This window comes from Peromyscus maniculatus, chromosome 11, assembly GCF_049852395.1.
Source record: "Peromyscus maniculatus bairdii isolate BWxNUB_F1_BW_parent chromosome 11, HU_Pman_BW_mat_3.1, whole genome shotgun sequence".
Classification (NCBI taxonomy): Eukaryota; Metazoa; Chordata; class Mammalia; order Rodentia; family Cricetidae; genus Peromyscus; species Peromyscus maniculatus.
Window position 1 is genome coordinate 50,271,557 of NC_134862.1, and position 27,716 is coordinate 50,299,272.

Below are 27,716 nucleotides of genomic sequence, written 5' to 3' on the forward strand. Positions count from 1 at the left end.
TATATGCTTTCTTCTCCTTTCTACTACTTGATCCTTAGTTGTTCTTGGAATTGTGGTTTAAGTATCATTTCCTTGATGCTGCTTTTCTTTATTTCATCAGTGGAGGCAAAAATGTCCATTATATCTTCTTTGAGAATCTGCAAATATTTACTTTTCAACATTTACCACACATTTACTCATGTGTTATGGTCTCCTCCTTGAGGACTTAAATAATCTTATTCTTGTTACAATTGCTATGAAAAAAATAAAAAAAATTTCAGTAGCACATATAATGATATTTCTCCATAGCCATCCAGTATATAATAGGTGTTTGAGAAACTAATGGCCATGTTTCTATCATTCCAATTTAATTGCAGATAGTGCTTTTGTCCATTATATCAGGAGTTTAACCTGTCATATGCTTCAGATGAGGAAAAACTGCTAAGCTTTGCTATCTCTTTGAGTGTTTGATTGGTCACATGTAAAGCTACATAGAATTCTGTGTACTTTGTAGTATAAGTTTTAGTCAGCATCAAACAAATTGAATTACATTGCCCTTCTTGGTATCTGATTTAATGCCTGAATACTTTTAACATGTACTATATCATAGAAATTTTGTGAAGTTTAAACATATGTGATATATATATATATATATATATATCATAAAGGCCAAAATACTCTTTGAGATTATTATAATATGAAGTGTCAAGAACTATATTTCATTCTACTATAGTAGAATAATAGTAAGGAAATAATAAGGAAAATCTTTAGTTGAAAACCCAAGAAATTACATTTATGAGGACAGGAATTTTGAAAAATAACAACATTAAATGTTATAGCTAATATATAAAATTTTTGATATAGAATATAAAATATTTGACTCCATTGAATATTTAATTGGTGTGATGCATACAAAATTATAGATTTAAAATAATTAAGCAATTATAAAAATGTAAATATCCTTTTTAAGTAAAGTATTAATGAATTAATTGTAAAATTGTTTTAAAGATTTTGGAAATCTAAACCTGAGATGACTTTCATGTATTCAATCAACATATTTATATTTAAAACTTATGAGATTAAATGACTTAAAGGTTTACTTAAATTAGTTTTTAGCCACTTATCATTTAAATGGAGTATCGTAGTGGAACTGGCACAATCTATGATGTGTGATCACACACAGTTATTTTTATTGATTAATCCAATGGGATTGAAATAAAAATCACAGAATTGCTGGATGGTTTCTGTTCTCATCAGAAAAATATGTGGGTTTCATAGCACTCAATCCACTCACACTTAGCAGCAGAATCTAATAAGCAAACAATATGTAAGAAATTTTATAATGAAGTCTATTCAGTTACTGTTTGTAATACGCTTTTACTTGGTGAAATAAAATGAATAGCATTGTTTTTGTTTTGACTCTGTTTATGTTTTTTTTTCCTAATATGTTTTTCCTGAAAGATGTTTGATTTCTGTAATCAAAAGCCAGGGCTGGGTTGGTTTAGTTAGTGTTTCTGTTTACTGCTTTCCAAAGAACTGTTACCTAGCAACCACATGGGGAAATCTTGTAGCTTTAAGTCATACAAGAGCATAGAAAATAAAATGATGTAGGCATTTAAAGACATGATCCAGCTTACTGAAACCTAAATGTCGTAATTGGAAATAGCCAGTGATGATACAGAGAGGAGAGTCCATGGGACATGTTTGCTCAATGACTCAAAAAGATGTACCCCATTCCCTGGCACTGGAAGTTTTACTTGATGGTGTAAGATGTCTAGTTGGGGCATTGTTTCCTCATTGTATGGTGACTACATTTAAATTACTTTTATATATATATCTTAGGAAGCTACAGTATAACAGTCTTAAGAAGTTACAGTAGTGGGCACTAGTAGCTCTCCATATGGCCTTTCAATGGTACTTTCGTGTTTCTTGTTCCTCCTCATATTCTTTCCTTTACTCTGGCCTTCCACGACACTCCTCCATTAGTCTTCCTGTTCTAACGTCCTCTTTGTCTCTTTATCACACGCTATTGTATTTACCCTACCTTGGAAGATTCCCTGTTCTGTTTAAACCAGTGACTTGGTTTGAAACACACATTCCTAAACTTAAAAAGCTAACATCCACATATAAGAGAAATCATGGAATATTTGTTTTTTAAGGTCTGAATTACCTCATTCAGAATGTATGTTTTTAACCCTATCCATTTACCTAAAAATTTGATAATTTACTTTTTCTTAACAGTTGGATAATGTGCTCTTTTGTAAATATACCATATACGATCATTCACTCATCAGTTGATAGAGGTCTAGACTATTTGCAATTTCTAGATCTTAAGAACAGAGCAGTAATGAACGGGGATGATCAAGCACCTATCTCCATAGTAGAGATATATTGGTGCCTAAGAATGGTATAGTTAGATTTGTGGCAGATCGATTTCTTTTATTTTTGAGGGGCCCCCATACAGATTTTCACACTGACTGTGCTGTTTGTACACCAGCCAGCAATGAATAAGGGTTCGCCTTTCTCAGTCTACTCATAAGCATATGCTGGCATTTTTTGTTGATCTTAACCATTCTGATTGGGGTAAGATGAAATCTCAAAGTAGCTTTAATTTAAACTGCCCTGATGACTACAGATGTCGAACATATATTTAAGTGATTTTCAGCCATTTGTTTTGTTTTGAGACTTTTAGTTCTGTTCCACATTTTTTAAATTGGGTAATTTGTTTTCAGGTTGTCCAGTGTTTTTCATTATTTATCTTTTCTAGATTTAACCCTCTAACTGATTAATAACTGGTAAAGTTTTTTTTTTTCTATTCTGTAAACTGCCAATGGGACCAAGAGGTCCCATGTATTCATTGTAGAGTACTTGTTCAGTCAGTCCTTTCTTGTGCCTTCACTTCTGACAGATTCAGGGTATCCAGTTTCATGTTGAGGTCTCAGATACATTTGGAGTTGAGTTTTATACAGGGTGATAGACGTGGTTCTATTTTCATTCTTCTACAGTCAGCCAGATTGACTATCATTATTTGTTGGAGATGCTGTCTTTTCCACAGTGTGTATGTTTGCCTTCTTTGTATAATGTGTGTGTGTGTGTGTGTGTGTGTGTGTGTGTGTGTGTGTGTGTGTCTTTAATTCCACTGGTAAATTTGTCTGTTTTCAAGTATATATATATATTGCTGGTTTTACTATTATAGCTCTGTAATAACTTGAAATCTAGAATGATAATACCTCCAGCAGTTCTTTTATTTTTTCAGGATTGTTATAACTATCTTTTTATGTTTCCATATGAAATTAAGTATTGTTTTCAATTTCTATAAAGAAATGTGTTAGAATATTTTGGGGTTGCATTATATTATCAATAGTGTGCTTTTGGTAGCATAACCCTTTATACAATATTAATTCTAGTTAATAGTTCCACTGACATAGGTTTTACCCATAAAATTATTCCACAAAATGGAAACAGAAGGAATATGTCCTATTTCTTCTTATGAAGCCACTATTACTCACTTAACAAAACCACTGATACAACCAAAAAATGTACACACCAAATATCCCTCATGAACATAGATGCAAAAATTCTCAATAAAATACCTGAAAATGGAATCCAACACAACAAAAGATTATCCACCACGATCACATTGCTTTTATCCCAGAGATGCAGGGATGGTGCCAACATATGCAAATCTTTAAATGTAATGTACTGTATAAGTAGACTAAAAGAGAACTACATGATCATCTCATTAGATGATGGAAAGACCTGTGACAAAATTCAACATCTTTTCATGGTAAAAGTCCCTGAGACAACAAAGATACAAGGAACATACTTCAACATAATAGGAGCAATTTGCAGCAAGTCTATATTCAGTATCATCTTAAATGGAAATAAACTCACAGGGTTTCTATTAATATCAGGAAGACAAAGGATTTCCCCTATATACTTATTCAATTTAGTACTTGACGTCTCAACTGGAACAATACACCAACTGAACTAGATACCAACAGGAAGCAAAGGAAAGAAACAAATAGGACAGAATATGTCAAAGGACCCTTATTTGTAGATTAGTTACTTTTATACCCCAAAAATTCCACCAGGATTTTTCTAAAGCTTATACACATAGTCAATAAAGTACAGGATACAAATTTAATACATAAAATAAGTAGCCTTTCTGTATACAGAGGGCACTTGTTACACACAAATGGACTGAGGAAGAAATCAGGGACACAATACCTTTCACAAGAGCCTCAAAATATCTTGGACTAACTCTAAACAAATAATGTAAAGGCTTGTGTACTATAAACTTTAAAACACTAAGGAAATTGAATAAAACACCAGTTTATGGAAAGATGGCACATGCTTATGGAGTAGTAATTATAGAATTTAAATAATCCTACAATTAAGACATGTTTCATTGTAATTCTTAAACATTTGAAATTAAAAATAAAATAATAAAAAGAAACAAATCATGCATTACTACCATCTTAAATTATTTTCTTTCAAAACAATTGCACAGTATTTGAGATAAACATTCTTTGCAGTCTGATCCCCTTCCCGCTATATTGAGGAGCTTTCTATTATTGTAACAAATGCCAGAGATAGTTGATACCAAGAAAAGAGTTATTCTAACCTACAGTTCTGGCTGTAGTACAAATGTTTGATCATCCAAGTATCAAAACTCTTAGATTCTTATCCATTCCCCATACATAACAAATGCTTCACATGCCCAGTGGGTGCTACACCAGCATTGTTCTAGAATACCTGATTAATTAAACATAGCCCCCAATGACCTGGCTCTTAAATATTACATTTGCCGATTGACCTGTACATTATTGACATTATGATTGACCCATATGTATGAACAATAAAACACTGTAACTTCAATAAAATGACAGTTTTTGGAAAGGGGATAAATTGGAAACTCATAGTAGTAATTGTGTCACAGCATGTTATATCACATGGAAACTGAGAGATTTCCAGAAGTACTGTGGTACATTATTTTTTTTTATTAAACAAACCTTGTGTTCCTGAGAAGTACTTAGTTTCCTTGGTGATGTGCAAGGTCTATCCTGTAGCATCCTCACTAGTCACTCTGTGATGATGAGGTTGAAAGTGCACTGCAGTTGTTTGGGTACTTACTGTGTGTCCACACTCTAAGCAGAGGTCTAAAAAACCTTCTTAAACTTCAGTTATCTACTTGCTGGTACCCTGTCCATCATTTCCTTTTGACTGTAATGTGTCTTTTATGGTACCATCTGAAACATGTCCTTGGGAAGGCATCACAGTACTAGAATTTGGTCCTTATTCAATGTCAATATTATGTTCAAGATACCTTAAAGGACAGCCCCCAAAAGGTTCTCAAAGGGAAGCATTTTCTGAAGCACATTTTTTCATTTTTCTGTGTTCAGATCTGTGGACATTTGATTTTATTTCTGATTTCAAGTAAAGTCCTACTTTAGAAATTCTATCTCTGCTGGAACATTATGGCTTCTTATCTTAGAACAAATATGTTCTTAACTGAAATCAGCAAGGTGCAGTTGATTCTCATCAGAATATTTTTTCTTCTGACCTCTTTTGTAGACCTGTGCTTACTGCATATAAAACAGACACTGGGGGAGAAAAGGATTCTGCCTGGATGTATTGATGCATTATAAGCCTCTAAGGTCTATGTATTTTATATGATAGTTTTAGAAAAAAATGTTGAATTACATTTTTTTATTTTTAATCTTTTAGAGATTGTCTGGGGGGGGGTTGAGATTGTAATATAATTACAAAATTTCTCTCTTCCCTTTCCTCCCTAAAGTCCTCCTGTACATCCTTCCCTGACCTCCTTTAAACCCAAGGCCCCCTTCTTCACTAACTGTTGTTGCATACATGTATGAATATGTATATACACATATACATTGCTAAATATAATGTTTAGTTCATATAATGTTACTTATAGGTATGTTTTCAGAACTGACTTTTTGGTACTAGATAGCCAATTGGTGTGCTATTCCCTGGAAAAGACCCCATCTCCCGATTCCATATTTTTTCAGTTGCCTACAGTTCTTTGTGTAGGACTGAGGCCTCATAGGGTTTTCTCCATCCTCTTTGGCATGTCCACTGGTTTTGACTTTGTTCAGTTTACATTTGGACAGTCATGTTGGTGAAATTTTATGAGTGTAGCTTCTGATATTATTAGGAGACACAATCTCACAGCAGACTCCCCGATCCTCCGGTCCTTACAATATTTTTGTCACCTCTTCTTCAATGTTCACTGAACCTTAGGTGTGGAAGTTGTTTTGTGGATGTATTCATTTGGATCAGGCTCCACAGTGTTGATTTTGATTGGTTGTGGTGGTTTTCTGTACTGGTTGTCTCTGTTGCAAAGAGAAGTTTCCTTGATGAGGAGTCAAGACCATGTATTTCTGTGGCTATAAGGACAGCTGCTTATGGCTGTATATTGTTAGAGATGATGCTGGTTTAGTAAATCAGTGGTAGCAGATTCTCTTCCAGTATCCATGACTTCGTTAGTTCTGCGTTTGTACCTAGGTTTTCTGTACTTGGTTTCCTTCTTGTTGAGTGGGTTGGTAAGTCCAATTATGGAGCAGTTAGTTAACACCAATGTATGTTTAGCACTACTTCACCCTTAGGGTTACCTAGCCATGCAATTCATGATGTGGCTCATAGGCCTAATAGCTGGGTAGAACTGTTAATTTGCCTTCAAACTTTCTTTCAGGTTAGTTCTAGCTCAGGAATCCCTAGGCTGTTTCTGAAGTCCATGGTGTCATCAGCAATAAGGACTTACTTTCTACTAAGGTGGGCATGATCAAAAACAACAACAATAGCCTGCATGTTTGGGGAGTCTCTTAAACAACCTCGTCAACAACTCAAAAGAGGGCTTTTCATGTCTCATATTGATGTTTTTGTTAGGTTGTCTTTGGCTCTTAAAGGGGCACTGTCAGCTCAGGTGGGTAAATTTCATATGTGGAATTGCATATGTGATCAGCCTTTTTTTTAGCGAAATAGTTAATATTTTTTACAATATTTTGTGGCTTTTGAAGGCACCCTTATTGTTATTTTACCCACATCCCTCCTCCTGTATTTACCACCTTCTCACCATATTAAAGTGCCCACCTCATCTTCTCCAATTCTCCTGTCAGATCACCTTTATGAGTGCATGTGTATGTACTTGTGCATGGAGGCCAGAAGTCAACCTTGGATGTCCTTCTCAGGAAGCTGTACTCTCTGGTGTTTGAGAAGGTAGCTCTCAATGGCTTGAGGTTTGCCAAATAGTGTAGGTTCACTGGCCGGCAGTCACACTGGTCCTCTTCTCTCTGCTTTCATGTGCTAGGCTTAACTGTGTGGCTCACTACATCAGGCTTTCTCCCTGTGTGTTCTGGGAATGGAAAGTAGGTCTTCATGTTTGTAAGACAATCACTTTACCAAATGAGCTCTATTCCTGGCCCAAGTTTCCTGCATTTTAGTGAAGCAATAGGAAAAAACACAAGAAAACAACAGATTATCTGCAACCTCTATTTTGCCTCCTTCTTCCTAATCATTTCCATCTATTTGACTAAGAAAATAGAGCCATAGTAAGAACAACATCACTTTCCTAATCTTCCCCTGCCTGTATTCATCCCCATATGTTCTGCCTTTTCTCCTGGTGTTACAGAGGAACATTTTTAGCTGCCATATGACAGAGAAGGTACACAGGAATGGTGCATTATGTTAGGAAGCCTGTCTAAGTTCTGACTGCTGGTGAGTGATATGCTGAGGAATTTGAAATATATCCTACCTGTTTTAGAGCTTATGAGAACCCATTTGACACATGAAGAAGCCTAAGCAATGAGACTAGTGGTGACAAAGGAAGCATATCATCCTGCCCAGCAGGTTAGTCAGCAATCACAATTGTTACCCAACTCTTTTTTTTTTCATTTTTAAAATTTATTTATTAAATTTTACATATCAGCCACGGATTCCCTTGTTCTCCCCCCTCCCACCCCACCCCACCCCACCCCACCGCACTCCCGCCTTCCCCCCAGCCCACCCCCCATTTCCATCTCCTCCAGGGCAAAGACTCCTCTGAGGATTGAGTTCAAACTGGTAGATTCAGTCCAGGCAGGTCCAGTCCCCTCTTCCCAGGCTGAGCCAAGTGTCCCTGTATAAGCCCCAGGTTCCAAACTGCCAATTCATGCACTGAGGACAGGACCCGGTCCCACTGTCTGGATGCCTCCCAAGCAGATCAAGCTAATCAACTGTCTTATTTATCTGGAGGGCCTGATCCAGTTGGAAGCTCCTCAGCCATTGGCTCATAGTTCATGTGTTTCCTTTCGTTTGTATATTTGTCCCTGTGCTTTTTCCAACCTTGGTCTCAACAATTCTCGCTCATACAAACCCTCCTCTTTCTCGCCAATTGGACTCCTGAAGCTCCACCTGGGGCCTGACCGTGGATCCCTGCATCCGGTTCCCTCAGTCATTGGATGGTTACCCAACTCTTTTAAATCGTTCCAGTGTGACAGAAGAACTGAGCTTTTACTTTTACTGAATTTTAACTTATGGATAGTTACATGCGGTTGACCAGCAGGATTGGGTAGCAGGATCTAAGTAAGTTAACATGTTTCAGCACACAGGTGACTTACATATCATCATATCACATTGGGAAGACTCTGCCTTTCCCAGGAGAGATACTCTGAGTTGGATTTATTGTAGCAATTCTCAAATCTAGCAAGGTGTGTGTGTGTGTGTGTGTGTGTGTGTGTGTGTGTGTGTGTGTGTAGATTTTAATGTTTCTGTCTTTGTGATGCATGTGTGCAGGGTGTGGAGGCCGGAGGAGATCATCAAAGATCCTGCTCTACCACTCTGTGTTTATTCCTTGAGACAGGGACCCTTACTGAACCTGAAGGTCACTCTTTGGGCTAGAATGGCTAGTTGCTTAGCACTCAGGATCCTTGTCCCAACACAGGCATCACAGATACACATGGACAACCTGGCTCCTTTTTTTTTTTTTTAATGTGCTTGGACTTGGCTTAGGCTAACATGGTTGCATAAGCAGTTCTTTTACCCACTGATTCATGTCCCTAGCCCCCAAATAGTGAAAGTTCTTAGAAAAGAAAATTTCTTTGCATTTAAAAAGGGTTTGGTTGCTTGTTTTGTTTTTTCCCCACATATGAATGACTAAATACCATATTTGTCTTTCTGTATTACCCACTAAGGGTGGGTTTTTTTTCTTTTTTCCTAGATCCATCCACTTACCTGAGAATTTCATGATTTCAGTATTTTTTTAAAAGGATAAATAATACTCCATTGTGTAATGTACCACATTTTCTCTATCCGTTTGTCTGATCAGGGGAATATAGATTATTTCTAATTGCTGGTCATTATTAACAGAGCAGCAATGAACACTGTTGAACAAATGTCTCTGTGGTAGTGTGAAATGTCCTTTTGCTATATACCCAAGAATGATACAGTTGGATCTTCAGGTAGATCGATTTCCATCTTCCTGAGTAATCGCCTCACTAATTTCCATAGTGGCTGTAAAACTTTGCAGTCCCACCAGCAATTGATGAGTGTTGCCTTGACTCCATATCCTTGCCAGCATGACCCATCACTTGTTTTATTGATCTTAGCCATTCTGATGGGTGTAAAATGAAATCAAAGCAATATTGACTGGCATTTTTATAATATCTAAGCATGTTTAAGGTATATTTAAGTTTTCCTAGCCATTTTAAAATTAAGTTGTTTTCTTGATATAGTTTATTTATTTATTTATTTATTTATTTATTTATTTATTTATTTATGTGTTCATTATATACCTGGATATTAGTCCTCTATTTTAGGCTTTCTTGGTTGAACAAAGAGCTCTTTATTCACCAAGCATTCTCAGTAGCCTTTTGTGCCTACTTTGTGCAATAGGTACTTTTAAGATTCTTTTACTGAAAAACTGCAGGGAGAAATGCATAACAATGAAGCATGAATTGTTCTCATGGAAGTGTTGAAATAAAATAAACAAGAAAATGCAATATAAAGGAGGCTTGCACCAATAGTCACGTCAGTAATAGATGTTGACACTAGTAGAAAATAGTGATGACTGTCTTAAAGTAATATCAGTGAGTCACATGCTATGCTAAAGATAATAAGTGCATTTTTAATGTGTTTTTGGTAGATAATTCAGCATATGACACTGAAAATGCAGAACATACTTTATGTTTCTGTGGTGGTAATGGTGGCAAATGTGCTTTAAGTCTGAAAGGCTGATTGGTGCTGCAAAGCCTTTATCTGAGAGAGGAGCCATGTGAGGATTTTAATACATTAGTAGAATAAAGAACAGTATAGCTTTTATGGAGAGGGGGAGGACTATCATCATACAGTTACCCCACAATCATTCCCTCCAAAATTCTGATAACTGTTGAACAAAGAAAGGCCACAATACCTCACTTTTAACTATTGAAGGAAAACATGATGAAATATTTACAAAGCATCACCCATGTACTGCAATTTTCAAGTTGTTCTATTTGAAGAAATATGGTTATGCCTCTTAGTGAAAATTAATAACCGCATGTGGTGGTACATATGGTAATCAAGCTTCCAATTATTCTGTTACAGTTTGGATTTTTAAAAGTCCTGTCTTATGTTATGTTATGAAGTGTATATATTTTTTCACAGATCATATGTTGCGAGTGTTAGTTTGAAATCATGGTCCCCTATGCATTGCTAAGATAGGAGTCTAAAGCAACCGCATTCTGCCTTTAACAGCTTTGTTGCCTTTCTCTCACAGATTAGGCATGCACATTCAAAAATTATTTTGAGAAATATTGAGAGGGTGGTTTAAATACACTGTTCTTTTGCAATTATTCAGTACAAATCTTAACATTCAAATTGGAGTTAGAATCTGCTCCCTTTTTTTTGCAAAACATTAAATAACATTGCTATGTTTTTTTGAAGTCTTCCTCAACTGTCATTTCAACATAATGAGAATCTGAAAAGGGAAGAGAGGGAGGAAGTAAGGTGCTAGAGGGGGTGAAGAGAGATGCAGAGGTTATTAGGAGATACTTTGTACGTTTCAGAATAAATCCTGAGGTATAGCTAGTGTAATATTTCTCACATGAAATGTAACAAAGAGAAATAAAAACAACATTTAAACAAAATTAAAAATAAAGAGCAATGGGTTCTTCTATATGCTCAAACACATTAACCAGGAATCATCTTGCTAACAGTTGTAGGGGAACAGTTGCTACCTCATTTCTGAAGTCACTCATTCTTGCCTTTGCCTGTATTGCCTGGTGTTTATTTTTCTTTTACAGTTTTTAATCTCACTAACAAGTGTAATCTTTCTGTCTTTCCATTAGCTAAAATTCCTATTCTCTCCCGAGGGATGTATACATTTCGTAGATATTTACTAGGTTCTCAATTTCTAATACTAATGTGAAACACTTGGCATGGGGGTGGTTACTTTTAGTTTAACAATAGTTTGTTTCCTTTTTAAAAGTATGATTTATGTAGAAAATCAAATAACTTCATCATTCCCATAGGGTAGCAATGTAGTTTGGGCTAAGTAGCTTTGTCCCCTTCAGATGTGGCTAGCATTCCTCTACTGTCATCCTGTAGCACTCTTTTCCTTTTCTGTCATTGAGATGCCACTTTCTATCTTTCCTAGCTGGACAGTATCCACTTTTGAGTTTAGGAACCTTAGATTATTGACAGTGCACTTTTATTTCAATTCACCTTACTATTAATTTTGAAGATTATTACTGTGGCTCTGATAGTATAAAATATTACTTGTGATAGTCAAATAGCCTACCATGTATTTTCATAATTTTGAGGTGTAATATCATGTGGTTAATTTTTAGAAAATAGTATTTGTGATCCTAAATGATGGAATCTAACCACCTGAACTGCATCTCAAACCAGCGGTTGCTCTCTGACTTGCACAGGCATTTTCAGTATTTTACCAAGGTTCCCCATTTTGTCAGGATTAGAATTCTACCTTTATAGTCCCCCAGCCCAGGCACGAACTCATTCTCCTGCACTCTGTCTTCCAAAATGTATTTCTGGGGATAATATTGCACCTGAAAAAACAGTCCTAAAATAAGTATGTTTATACTGAGACTTTTGCAATTTAACTCATTTTTTTTTTCATATTTAAACATATTACCATCAAAAGGTAAATTATTCTAATTTACCTATTTTATTTCAAACAGATCATGTTGTTTGTGAAGAAGAGTTTAAATACGCCATGTTAGCTTTAAACTGTATATGCCCAGCAACATCTACACTTATTACACTACTGGTTCATACCTCTAGAGGGCAGTAAGTATATTTTTTCTTAAGATAATTTAATGAGTAGTTATGTGATATTGATCTATAGTAAGCCAAGATATACAACTAGATATGTGCCTACGTTTGCTTTTGTTTATATAATTTTCATTAGAAAAATATGAACATTTAAAGGGGGCTAAGACATAAAGTTGATCTTATTGGTTATTAATTTTATTCATTAATCATGGTATATTAATTTAATGAAAAACAGTATAAGTTTCAACATTATTTCTTGAGTTTAGAGTTAGTTTCCACAATTAATACTTTTATAGTAAATACCATTTTCCCAAAGGAATTTTATGAGTAATAAGATCTTAAATAAATGTTATGCTAAAACTTTATGTACGTAATTGACCTCAAAATTGTGCTTTTCTACTTTATTATAGTTATATATAATGGAATAAACCCTATTATGTGCATTTCACAGTAGATGGGAGAGGGCAGTATCATTAGCACATTTTAGAATTCTTTTGCACATCGTTACAGTTTCAAATATACAAAAATTGTTTTGATTTGGACAATAAAAGAAAATTTGAGGAGTAACATATTGCTTTAAAGTTCGGGACACAAATGCTGTACTGTGATGTATATTACTTCATATTACTGACTTGGTATTGCAGCCAAAATGTTGATTATCTAAATTCTATTGTGTGCTTTTGGTCAAGGTGGTTTGTTTGTTTGTTCATAAGTTAAATTGTTACTATTTAACTGAAATACTAAACCAAATAGATTCAGGATGCATAATTTTTTTTCCTAGAATGTATGGTAGGTAGAAGGAGTCACTAATATTAAAACAGTAAATGCTTGATGGTATTTTTAAGTAGACTTTACTCTCTTGTCTTTAATTGCATTTCTGCTCTGCTGAGATGAAAAAATTCTCCCAGGAACAATTTTCACAAATTTTAATAAAAATATTTGTATTCTGCATGTTCACAAGTGTTTAATCTCAGCATTGGGAGGAGGTAGAGAGATCATGGATGGGGTGGTTTATTTTGAAGAAGTACTCAGTAGTTTGATCCAATTAAAGTACAGAAAATCATTTAGACACCAAATAATTGAATAGAGACATCATCAAGTGTATTCAGTATTTTTTTCTTACTAGTTTGTCATTGAATATCACAACTATAATGCTGAAAGGTTAGTCCAACTTCACTGCTGTTCATACAAAGGGAAATCCATTGACACCATTTAGCAGCTGAAACCCAGAGTATATTGTGCAAACGCTAGTATATGATTTTTTGTTTGTTTGTTTGTTTTGTTTTGTTTTTTAGGGGATAGGCACTGCCCTACCTAGGTAAAAAAAATGCACCTCCCTTAATTCTATATATTCTATTGAGCTTTCTTTACTAAAAATACCATTTTTATCACATAATTAAGGATTTCCATTCAATAAGGTGACCTGTAAAATTATTTTACTATTGTGTAAATTCTCTTTTCAGCCATAAATTTCTTTACAGAATCATCATTGAGATTTAATTCATAGGCCAGGAAGTTCACCCAGTAGTGTTTAAAGTTTATCATTTCAATATAGTCATGTTATCTGCCACCAACATTTTTAATTAGGGAAAAACTACCCAGAAACAATCTCTCTGCATCGTTTCAGCCTTGACCAGCCACCAGCCACTAAGCTACTTCTGTTCCTGCTGTTTGCCAATTCTAGACCATTCCATGTGCCATGTGTTGCTGGCTTGGCTTACATCAAGTCGAGTGACATTTTCAAAGTCCATCCATACTATGACATACAATAACTGGTATTCTTAATTTTGATGCTATTATATCACAGGAAAGACGACATTTCATTTTTTCATTGAACACATGATCAGCGCAGATTGTTGCTAGCCTCTGAAAGATGCTGGTTTTACCATTATACATACTTTCATTCATTTTGGGTTTATTAAAGTGGAGTAGAATTTCTAGATCATGTGGTCACTCTTTATCATTTGTTGGATGCTGTTAGAGTATTTATAAATAGATTACAATATTTTGAGATTTAGTAGCAATGTATCAGTGTTCCAATTTCATCACAGTTTCTTCAGGACATATACACTCTTCTACTTTGTTCCCAACTATCATAAGTGTGGGAAGATGCTTCACTGTGTCTCTAGCTTGCATTTACTCACTTATAATTATGTTGAGAATGAGTTTATGTGCTTTTTCAGTATCTAATAAAAGTACAATTACATATATCCTTGATGAAGGCCTTTTGCCTAATGGGCAACAGAAAATTACTATAGGAGAGAAATACTCAAGATATATAGAATATGAAAAAAATCTTAACTTTTATTTATAAACATTTACTAATTTAATTTGTGAGCACGTGTGTGTGAGTGAGTGTGTGTGTGTGTGTGTGTGTTTGTGTGTGTGTGTGTGTGTGTGTGTGTGTGTTTGTGTGTATGCATGCATGGAAGTGTACATGTAGAAGTCAGAGAGAAACTTATGGCAGTCATTTATCTACTCTTCTCACATCATGTAGATTCTGGGTATCAGACTCAGCTTGTCAGACTTGGCACCTGTCACCTGTTCCCACTAAGCTTTCTTACTGCCCCCTATGGCTTATACTTTACTGAATATTGTTAGTTTTTATATTCATAAATAATCTCAGCACTGATATCAGAATAGTACATATTACTCAATTTGTCTTTGTAAGATCATACATTTGTTAAAGTAAATATAAAAACACCTAAGGACTCAATCTAAAAATCCTTTGTGGAGCAAATATCTTTCCTGGAGAAATAAAATTCCATAATTAAGGAAGATTGAGAAATACTAGGTTAAACAATTGTTTCTAATTGCTTTTCTTTTCTTTTTACTTGAAGCAATTGAGATTTGCAACCCCCCCTCCAAAAAAAAAACCTGCAAAAGATAGCATAAATAGTTCCACATACTCTTGTTAGTACTTTAGGTAATATTTATGTTTTTGTCCTTAATCAACAACATCCCATTTTTTTTGTAGTTTTAGTGCACTTCTCAAATGAGGATTTACCATTAGTATTAATCATCTGGGTTAATTGACCTCTTTGAAATGTCTACTAACATTATTTTTCTGGTCTTATGTCCTATCAAACTATCCTGTTACATGTCATATATCTATGGCTTTTTTCTTCTCAGCTTCTTCTAATATGTGACACTTCCTATGAAAATTGGAAACAACATAATCACAAGATTTTTATGATCAATGAAAAGGATAGATACAGATATATAGGTGTGCAGCAGTACATGTTAGAATATATTACATGGGATTTTCCACAGTTTCAAGAGAGCCTAGATACAATGCCATCCTAGGAACGATGACCAGAGCTTGCTTCTTAAATAGTGTTCTGATTTAAAAGGAATGGGATGTTGTTGATTAAGGACTGGTGTGGGAAAAATAGAACACGAACCTAGAAAATCTGATGGCAGAGAACAAGGGAGTGCTTTGTATGGGGGTCAGGAACATGTCACAGGGTCCAAACCAAAAGGTTTTCTAATGGAGCTACAAAATAACGTAACAAAATGTATTTTAACCTGTGAAATGAAACAACTACCAGGAGTCCACACTGATATAATAAAAACTTAAAAGGTGAAGAAAACTTACCACTTTCTTTCTGAAGAATTCAAATACTAAGTCTAGAAGAAATGAAAAAATATGAAGCTAGCCTTAAGAAAATATCTCGTAAATACTGTCCTTCTACCAAAGTGTGCTAATGGTAGTGGGAGAAACTTCGAGAAGAACCAGAACTGCTGTGTACTTGACATACCTCTCCCAGATGTTCATTAGCTGACAATTTAAAACTTGTAATTTTATAGGAGGCACCTGACAAACATACCTTAAACAAGCAGCTACTATAAATATCACCAATAAAAAGTCCAGAAATATCTCACAGCCCTTCACAGGATACACGAAAGACCCACCTTAGTTTCTTTGATTTTTCTGCAAACACTTTTCCCTAATGAGTCGACAGCAGACAAATCTACATAGAAAGCTTACATGCCACCACTGGCCCGTAGACTTCAAAATGTCACAGTCGTGGAAGAAGGAAAGACTGAAGATTACTTGTTTCATCCTGTTATTCAGGTTAATCTGGAAAAAATTTAAATACTTATAATATTCTGTTTGGCTGGGAAAGTTCACTCAGCGAAAGCTTTCAGAAAATATCTATTTGCAGAAAACAAACACTAAGGCAAAACGGAGGCAGAGGATGCTTGCTAGGCCCCTCTGCTCAGAGACTCTGTGCTACCCTGAGCAGAGCTTGCAGTTTTTCTCTCCTCAGTAAGTAGGCCAATGACCTCAAGAGAGAAATTAGTCATGAGCCATCCCCTGTGCATTTTACCTAAGATCCACAATTCACTATATCTCAACACCCATGAGAAAGAAGGAAAACCCAATGTTTGTCTCCAGGAAATGGTTCAAGGAAACCCACCAGGGAGGGAAGAAGAGAAGGAGTGAGATGCAGAAAAGGAGAGAGAGGCTCTCTCTTTCCCCGAGCTTGTTGCAGAGAGCCCAGGGATTCAGCTGCCATGTGGGTGGAAAAGAAAGTTTCTCAAAAGTAATAGGGATTATAATTATCATCCTGACTGCCAGAAAGGAAAGGAAGGAAAGGGTGGGAGACGATGCTCAAAAGGACTATCTTTAGCTCCATAGAAAGGTTCACACTCAGAGCTGTGACAGGAGACTGTATTTTGTAATCTGGAAAATCTAGTTCAGTGTTTAGAATAGAGTACCAGTGACAATGAGAGGCGCTGTGACTTAACTTCTTAACTTTAAAGTCTCCTCTCTCTGTGTCTGTGTCTCTGTCTCTCCACCCCCCCCCCTCTCTCTCTCTCTCACACACACACACACACACACACACACCCCTTAAAATTTGAATATGTTTGGTTGCAGTCTATCAGCTAACCTAAAGGCTAAGCTTTACGTGCTGGCTATGTAACTAGGCCAGTCAGATGTTTGCCCAGCACGCATGGACCCCTGGGTTCAACCCAGAACACCGCATTTAAAACAGGCTTCTTTTTGGTGTATATATGCAATCCCAACATTTGTATGCTAGAGGTGCTAGAGGTAGAGGGTCAGAAGTTTAAGGTCATCTTTGGTCATTTTTGGCTACCTAACAACTTTGAAGCTAGCCTTGACAACATGAGACCTTTTCTTGAAGGGAAAAAAAAACTGATACAGCATTTAAAATGATCTGATCCTCTAATCCCACCAATACATTTGGTGTGATTTGCTCTGGCTTCCATCAAATGTGAAAGTGTTATCAGGCTACAGTTGCAAACCCCACCACATCTTCTCATGCCTTTGCTCCATCCCATGCCCAGCAGCGGCAGCGAGGTGAGGAAATAACCCTTTTCAATGACCACAACTGGCTGCATAATGGTCCACTTTTGGCCTGTACAGCTCAGGTAGAGTGTAGCTTTCTAGTGTTCAATGGGAGCACAGTGGCACAGTGCCTAACACTTATCCTTAAGATTCAGTTCTATACTTACTGCCCCACAGAACTTGTTAATAACCTAAATGGACTCCATCTTCATAATCATCTCTAACAGGCTGTTCAGTTACTTAAGTGACCTTCAGGCCTTAAGCATAAGCTCATTTACACATCCAGGAAAAATAAATAGATAATTCGAGTGTTAAACTAATGTGTGTGTGTGTGTGTGTGTGTGTGTGTGTGTGTTATGTGTGTGTGTGTGTGTGTGTGTGTATTGATCATCATCTGCCACTAAAAATAAAAACAAGAAAAATTAATAAAAATACTGCAACAGACTGGGGAACTTACACAGAGGAAATTCATTTTCTCACAGTTGTTGAAGGCAGAAGGCCCAGAACCATGTTCAGTCTCCTTGATTGCCTTTTGCTAGCTCCTCAGATGGTGTCTCCTCAATGAGCCCACACCTCTGCTGTCTTTTGTGTGCCCACGTTTCACCTTCTTTTAAGAACACATGTCAAATTGGATCAAGACTCACTCTAACAGTCCCAGTTTAGTGAAAACACCTCCCCAGAGGCTTGATCACCAAATGCAGCCATGTCCTGAGCTACTAGGAATCAAGCTTGGACATGCGGATTCAAAGGACGTTTTGGCTTATAACATGATCAGAAGGAATGTGTGCAGTGGGTTCTGTTGAATCTCATCCACAAACTGTTCTTGTTTCCAGTGCGTGTGTGTGTGTGTGTGTGTGTGTGTGTGTGTGTGTGTGTGTGTGTGTGTGTGCAGTTCTGAAAAGTTAAGGAACACATTTTGTGCTTGTGCCCAGTGGTCCTTTATCCATTTCTTTCATAACATAAAGAAGACAAAAGTATCCAGGTGAGGTGGTGCACACCTGCAATTTCGATGCTTGGAAGGCATAGGCAGGATATCAAGAACTCAGAGCAACACTCAGTATTATTGGGAATGTTACATGTAACCTGGGCTGCAAAAGGCTCTGTTTCAAAACAAATAAAAGCAGCAGTAACCAGAGCTTCCAGAAAACTCTAAGTGGAGAAAAGGGTAATGGTGTGCTCTTTAAACATGCTGTAACTTTTCTTCTATATAGACTGATGTGTACTGAATGTCATTTTACTTTGTGTATCTGGTCCACATGATTGCTTGCGGGGAGGGGGCGTTCCTAAGGACACTAATAAAGAGGAAACTGGAGGCCTTCTATGGAACACATTTTGAGAAGTCTATATAGAGAGTTGGCCTTGCAATCCTCTGCTTGAGGGGGCATCTAATAGCTTAGCATTCATCACCAAATGAGATTGAAACATTTCCATTTTAAATCTTTAAGGCTTTCTATGCATGAGTCTTGGTTTATTTTTACCTCCTAATCTCCCATGGTTCTCTTGTGTATAGCACTTTCTCCAAATAACATATCCTAAATATACTTTGTAGTTTCCGCCTTCTGTATCCTTTTTAAATGTGGTTCCCTCTGCATTAAATTCACTGTTTCTGACTTCCTGGAAGATTTTGTTATATCAAAGGTTCTTTCTTCTTATGAATATTTTTAAATCTCCCAATTTAATGTGATTTTTTCCTTTTTATAAACTTGCAATGAATTTTGTTATATTTGACCAATATATATGTATTATGCCCTTTGTGACAGGTCCTTATGTTCCTGCCTTCTTTATTATAAAATAATTCAAAGTAGAGATTATATCTTATACATCTATGTTTCTAGAAAACCCATAGATGCTCAATAAACATTATTTGAATGAATGAAGTAAAGGATGTGCTAAAAATGATCATTCAAAGTCTATGATTCCAAGTGTTTTATGAACTTCATGCATTCCATTTTTCTTCTTCACAAGATTTTGTTGAAAATGACAAAGAAATAATTAATCACAAGTTTTCATGAAGGAAGTTGTAAAGAGGGTAAGAGTTTTTTTTGAGTTTCTGAAAGATTCAAAGTAAGCAATTTCATGATTTTGAGGAAAGTATCAACCAGAATATTTTTAGAAAGTGATACAATAGGATAAACTTGTGCCCTCTGGCTCTTGTATTGAAGATTCCTAGAAAATAAAAACAATAAAATGATCCTCTAGGCAGAATAAAGGATCCGTCCTCTTCTTCAGCACTTCACCACTCAGCCATTACCTTGTAATTATTTTAGTTAGAATTGTATCACTGAAAAGAATAAAATGGTCAAGTTTTTCTTAATAAAGCTGTGTTTTTTTGCTGTGCAGATTTGTGTAACCTATCTATCTGTCTATCTATCTATCTATCTATCTATCTATCTATCTATCTATCTATCTATCATCTATCTATTGATCTGTCTTTCTATCATCTATCTCTCTCTCTCCTTCTGTGTGTGGAGAAGGGAGAGGTCAATGTCAGATGTCTTCCTCTGATCTTCTACATCATTTTATTTTATACTTTATGCCATTTAATTCAAATTTTGATTTTTATGGAAAAAGTTAATGAATTTTATCCCCTAATTAAACACACTCATCTATGAAATAGTTATATATGTTTTTATTCAAAATATCAAAAATAAAACATTTTTAACAAATTTAATTAAACTTGTAAAAATCTTTTCATATTAATTTCTTTTTATGAGGATCCAAATATGCATAGCAATAGTTAATATATATCACACACTGAGCTTGAATCAACTTTGTGCCATAAAAGGAAGTTTCCTAAATCTGAATCTATAAAGAGAGACTAGGGGAAAATCATCATAATTACTTAAATATGTTGAATAGACAGCAAATTATGGACCTGAAAACAAGAAAATGTTCTGTAAATTACTCGCTATACTTCACACTAGAGAAAGAATGCTGACTGAGGACAGTCAGGATCTCATGAAGGGGATGGAAATTGATTCTGGACTCTCCCAAATTTTCGTAGATTTCTATTTATGTGCTATGAACATTAATACATTTTTCTGTTTTTGTTTTATTTTGATATATGGCCTTTCACTTAATCTGGAGCTCCCTAGGCTAAACTATCAGGCCAATTAACCCCTAGAATCTACCTGTCTCATGTAGCATTGTGTTCACCATAAAATATGGGTCCTGGGCATTCCAAGGAAGTAATCATGCTCTTACATCAAACACTCTATCCACAGAGACATCCCACCTCCCCCTAAAATAATTTTTAAAAAACTGTCTGAAGAATATAATTGGAATTAGAGGTTGGCCTTTAACAGCGAGACACTTGGGAGTCTTTACACCAAATAGAATTATCCCTTTTGATTCACTGTGAGCTGAGACCTGCCATTTTAAAGATGCTCTCCACAGAGAAATGGATCACTTTATTACCCCAATTTCCAAAAGTTTTAAAATATACTTTTTATTTGCTGAATGACACTATATTGGAGGTAGTCCTGTTAGTACATCCATTTAGGACAGTGACTTCTATTTCAATGGGCATGATAGGTAAATAGGCTGGTCTTGGTGTTTTTTACATTAGCAGTCAAAATTTTAAAAATCATGACTAATAGCAATTAAAATGAAAGCCATATACATGATATATATTTCATTATATCAAATATACATTAGAAATAAAGAGTATTGTCATAAATGAAACAAAGTTTATTAAAACATTTTTAATGTTACAAAATAGAGATATTTAAGTAATAATGAAAAAATACTAAGGAACTATATAGCTATATGAATGGTTGTTCAAATATATAAAATGCTGTGAATAGTTTTTGTTGATATAGTTTTTAATTTTTAGGTTATTTATTGATAGCTTGAGGGTCCAGCCTCCAGCTACCACCAGGGTATGCCAAAAAATCCATGAAGGCAGTGAGGGCTTAGGAAAAATTCTTGTCTATCCAAAGGCTAGACTTCTTTCTGTCTGGGGGGAAAATAAGGAAACACACATGCTTTCTGATGGTACCTTTGTCTTTTATTTCATCGTAAAAAATCTCTTTCTCTGAAAAATCTCTCTGTTTCCACATAAATGCATTCCACATTGTTGCATTCTCCATGCATTCTCCACACAGCCACATACCTCTTTTGCACAGTTACATCTCTTATCTTTACAGCTTCCTTTTCCTTGACATCTCTTTCTTACATGGCTCTACATCTCTCTTCTATACACATTTCTTTTCTCTACTCTGCTACATTTCTTCATGTTATTCATCATTTATTCACTCTTTCCTCATTTATTCTCCCTCTCATTACTTGTGCACACACATCTCCTTTTGAGCACATACACACACACCTCACTCCCACCCTCCCTCCCTCCCTCCCTCCCTCCCTCCCTCATTCTCTCTATTCTAAGTCTTTGGTTCCAGTTCTCTCTAGTTCCAGTTCTCTTTAGTTTCAATTCTCTCTGTCCATTCAGCGACATTCCTCACTCAGCATGCACACCCACACACACTCACACACTCACTACACTCTCACAGTTAAAGTCTGGACAATTATATGTTATATTTTCAGGGTCCAACCCATTCTCATTACACATAAGTCACACAGTTTTTCTTAGGCTAGGAAGGTCATGCTGACTGGCCAGTGAATCACACTTGGCCATCCGGTTAGCTCTAAGTTGGTGATGGTTCCCAGACAGAAAGTAAACAGTTGGCTGAACCTTGAGCCTGGGAGTATGTGTAGTCAATAGGGGGTTATGTCTCAATCTACGCAGCCTGACCTTGATTTAGCAATAAATACCTGGGAACTGGTCTTTGTGTGTTTTCTGCAGGGGCAGCTTAGTCTATTTTGAATTTGTTTTGAAATCTAAAAGCCGCCTTTGTGACTGAGAATACTGTTGCTTCCCTGTGTCTGTTATGAAAAATATTCTAGTAGTATTAGAATTATACAGCTTAAGCAGAAATTGTCTTCCTGATCATCCACAGCAGTATGTATGCCCAGAGATGTAAAACACACTACCAATGGGCTGCAGACAGCACCCTACAGCTGTTCTTTTAAGGGAGGTGAGTGGGGGCACATGAGAAGGTTACAGACAGAAAAGAACTGGTGTTCACAGCCAGTGACCCCACAGACTTTGCCTAGTAGGGTTCCCCAACATGTAGTTATTCATCTGGTTGATTGGCCTTTTGAACACTAGTTGTCACTTGCTGTATACTCCCATGGCCTTCTGTAGATATTAAACAAAAATTCCTGCTGATATAGTCTATTCAAGCTGAATTTTCATTTTAATTTTTAGAGACAAAGGGGTCATAAAATATATCTTTAAATTCAAAACAGCTGAAAATGAATATAATTATTATTATCAGGAAGATTAAAAGGAAAAAGATATGGAAAGATAATTAACAAGGGAAGAAGACTTTGAAATTAGAGGTGTTATTGCTAATCTTTTCTGAAATATTTAAAATTATAAAAGCTAATGTCTTAGCTGAGGATTTCAAATCACGTGCAGAAACACAATGCATGAGGACCAGACTTACCAGCACAGAAGATTGACCCATGAGAGATAGTATCATTTAGCACACATTCCACAAAAATAAAATAAAATAATTAAAGATAGGAAAATTTAAGGCAGAAGAAAAAATAAAAGTATTTAAATGACATGGTTTGTTTAAATACAAATTATAAGTGGTAGGGAATCGTCCCCTAATGGGGAGGGGGGAGAATATTCCTGATGGAGAAAAATTGTAATATCACATAATCTTTCTCCTATAGGACCTTGACTTAAACACTCATGGGGGGGTCAATAGTGGAAGACTAGTTGGAAGAAAGTGAGAGTGGGATAATTGGGAAAGGAAGGAAGTTAAAGAATAACTAAGTCAATAGACTCTGAAATTACCTAATTGCCAATTGGGCAAATCCACTAGTAATTCTTTGGTGGCTAAAAAAGAACAAAACATTTTTCTTTTTTTAAGCTGTGTCCTTTGACTCTATAAGTGACTCATTACAGTCTAAACACCAGACTTTGCTTTTCTTTTAATTCACTACTTTTGCTTTGTAGATGAAAGAGTTGCAGAAAACTGTAAAAAGAAAGAACATTAATAATATCAACATTACATAGTCATTCCTGGGGCATTGTCTTCTAAAATACTTCTTTTCTTTTGTATCTCATAAAGGTAGCCCTCTGATTTTTGGAGTGCATGATATAGCACTGACTCCCAACACTGCTAAACTTTTGATGATGCTGGGAATTAAAGCCAGGGTCTCACATATTCTAGGCAAGCACTCTACCACTGAAGCAGCCCTTCCTGTGTGAGTTTAGAATGTGCTGTTAATTTCTCCTAATGGACTTATTGGTTTCAAGAAATTTTTGGTGAGACTGTTTTGCATACTAAAGAACAAATGACATCAGGACGAGACAGCAAAGCCTCCCAGTTACAAATATTTTTAAAGTGAAAAAGGAATAAGAAAATTATGAAACTCAAATAGCAACAATAGCAACTTCCTTTATCCCTAAATATCATTTTAATTGCTGTTGAATGTGATTTTCCTGGGGAATTTATTATGATGTTCTAAATTGAAGGTACAGACACAACAGTGGAACATCCATCCATCTGTGCATACAGACAGACAGACAATCCATGAAGCACTGGAACATAAACTGAACTGTTGGAATCTAGTAAGAACACAACTGTCCTCTGAGACAGCAAAGAGAAAGTACATTTTGAGGGTAATGTATTTTTATTCTGCAGTACAGAGTGAAAATATGAGATATATGAGATGATGTTTATGAGCTGAGAGTGCAATTTCGCTAGGACAATATAATTTCTCCAACTGATCGTTCTAAAAGTACATGAAATATTCTACCCCAATATCAGAATTTGGTTCTTATTTTATCCAATAATTAACAGGAATTAAGTGAGTGTCTCAAAAAACAAACAAACAAACACAAATTCAAATATTGTTGGAAAAATCAGCCTTATTTTCAGTGAATTTTGGCCAACCTGTCAACTATTTATGTTTAACTTTTGATCAATTTAATTGTTTGTGGGACTTAATCTGCCCTTTAATGGCTTTTGTTAAGTTTACTGCTAGTACTGTGCCAGAATTACATTGCATAACCTTTCTCCATTTCCTCAAATTAAATTAATTGTATCTCATATACAGTGCATATCACACAGTCATTCAGTCCCATCTAGTGGTAGAAAATCAACTATCATTTTCTATATTGTTTTTGCTACCTTTTCATTAGAACTCAGATTTCTGTTTTGATGCCCGATAATATAAATAGCTGAAGTCCTGCTAGGAAGCAAAAGTGCAAAGGCACACACATCCTAGTGTAAGGAGCTGTCTGATCTTTGTTACACTATCCATGTAGTCCAGTCCTCTGCAAACTAGTGTAATGTAACACTATTCACTTTCTCCACTCACCTCAGATAGGAAACTGGAGACAGACCAAAGTAAGAATGCCACTAAAGGGTTTCATTTGCTTAAAAATAAACTTTGATTGCAGTTACTTATAGGGATGATGGTGAGGGATTACTTATACAAGCAGAAATGACTCAAATACACCTTACATCACCAAAAGCCCCGAAGTAGGGGTGACAGCTCACAAAAGCTGGCGACATAGAATGCACAGCACAGATTTCCAAAAGCTCAACAGGCTACAGTGTGTCATTTCTAGGTGCTGTATTTGGCTCAAGCTTCTTCCAGGCATCTGTGCTGGTCTCTGTCTTCTTTTACGTAGATTAGCTGATTTGAGAGTCTCTGAGCTACCCTTACTGCCTACATATACATGGGGGACAGGGAGGCACTAGTGACCCTTGTCAGTCTTGGGGACTTCCAGAAACTTTTGTATTCTTTACTACCTGATCTCAATGAGATTTTTACAGGACAAAATGTTTGATTTCCCCATAGAACACCTTGTATCTTAACAAGCTTCCCTCTGAGATGAAGGTTTATCTCCAAGGAACGTGCTAGAAAACAACTAGCAAGAATGTGCACCCAAAGATTTAATGGTGTCTGTTGTTTTTCTTTTCTTTTTCTTTTTTTTTTTTCGAGACAGTGTTTCTCTGTGTAGCTTTGTGCCTTTCCTGGAACTCACTTGGTAGTCCAGGCTGGCCTGGAACTCACAGAGATCTGTCTGGCTCTGCCTCCTGAGTGCTGGGATTAAAGGCGTGCGCCGCCCGGAGGCTGTCTGTCGTTATAATCATAAATGTTTAGGAACCTCATGTGTTCCCTTCAGCTCACAAATTGTCATGAAATAATAACATAGGCTGTCATGTGTCACAATTATTTCTTTGGTCAACAGTGATTAAACTGTAGATTTCTGCTTAGTTGTGGTAATAAAGCTAAGGCTGTAATATTATTATGTATTTTAACTTTTAAATAAAGAAAAGTTTCATATGAATGCAAATTAATATATTTCAAGTATGTTTGAAGGAAATTAACCTGTAAATTCTTCAAATATGTCGCTAGAACTAAGATGATATTAAATCTGAAGATAATTACCTAATTAACTAAGATTGATTTGAACTAGATTTAAATATTCGGTTACTTGTATAAGACTTTTAAAAATCTACCTTTAATCAATATAATGTTAATAAATATATTTATCTTCTCTATAATTGAGCACCAATAAACATTTATTTAATTGTTTAAATATGAATTTATATGACCTTTCCTAAGATAATTTTCAGTGACTTGTAAAGCTTATGTTAGTTGCTAAAATAGATTACTACTAAAGGTATCATGTAAAAATTCATTTTTATTGATGTGAAAACAATTTGGCTTCATAATATCAATAATTAGATAACACCAAGTCATGTAACAATCTTTGTGAATCTTGGTAAACCTGTTATTATGTGTCTTGTGTTTAATTGTATAATTTAGGGTCAGAGCAAACAGCATGCTGGAAGAAATAGATAGATGTTACTATCATATTTATTTAAAACAATGAAAAACTAGTATTGTAAAAGAGGTAGATTCCTACTTATGACTACATTCCTAACTTTAAAGGCAATGCTCTATGTTAGCTTTTACTCAGTGTCACAGCATCCACCACACACAGCAAGAAAATGCATAAGTTAAAAGTCAAATTTCACTTTCCACCATTTGTTAATATAGACTAAACAATATGAAGTTGTCAGAAGAACGAGGTTTTAGTCTTTTAAAAAACATGAACATATTGAATAATTCAATGCAATTTTGACATAGGGACAGAAGTTGCTGTCTAATAAGGCTTCAAGATGTTGTATTTGGAGCAGGAAATTCCATTTAACTCTTGATATATCCACATGAGAAGTATTAGTGATGAGAAAAAATTTAAATTAAAACTAAATTAGCTTCTTTTACTGTATTTATATTATCTGTACTGTGTGTGTGTGTTTTCTTAAATTTATAAACACAACACGCTCAGTTCATATGTAAATTTTATGTTACTATATTGGAATTGACTCTTTAGTATTAGACAATCAATGTGGGTAGGTTTTTTTTTTTTTGTTTGTTTGTTTGTTTTGTTTTTCCCCTGTCAGAGACTATTTCTCCTGCTCTCAGCACTCCTTGGTTGCCTGTAGTTCTTGTCTAAGGCTGAGGATCTATAAATTTCTGCCCGTCCATAGTAACATATCTGTTGGTGTTATCCTTGTTTAGATTGGGTGTAGACAGGCATGTTTATTAGACTTCATGGGGGTACCTTTGCTGACTTTTCTCTCTACCAACAAGATAAAGAGAAACAAGGTATTTTCTATCTAATAGTCACTTCTCCACCAACTTCGACTCCCTACTTTGTACCAAGATAAATCAGCTATCTTCCCCGTAACTCAGGCTCCCACTAAAATGTACTTAGTGCCCATTGGTATTGTGAATAAACTTTTACTGAAAAAAATAGGAAAAATACATATTGAAAAATAGATCATGGTTATTGTCTTATTCAAAATGTTTCCAAAGGAAAAAATACAAATAAACCCAACCAAGGAGGTGAAAGACTTATACAATGAAAATTTAAGAATATGAGAAAAAAATATAAAGACACTAAAAAAAGGAAATATATACCATGCCCATGGTTTTTTCAAAATAATTTTGGGAAAAGGACCATTCTCTCAAAATCTAGTTATAGATTCAATGCAATTCCAGTCAAAATATCTACCTAACTTCTCATTGAAATAGGAAAAGAAAT

At 35.5% G+C, this 27,716-nt stretch overlaps 1 protein-coding gene across 2 annotated transcripts in view; it reads left to right on the forward strand.

The window, feature by feature from the left end:
* Positions 1 to 27,716, forward strand: part of Kcnt2 (potassium sodium-activated channel subfamily T member 2) — a 354,847-nt gene that overhangs the window by 219,326 nt on the left and 107,805 nt on the right. For both annotated transcript variants that reach the window (XM_006994959.4, XM_042258262.2), the window contains exon 14: positions 12,159 to 12,267. In XM_006994959.4, the coding sequence (XP_006995021.1) occupies positions 12,159 to 12,267 (109 nt within the window). The remainder of the gene's footprint in view (positions 1 to 12,158; positions 12,268 to 27,716) is intronic.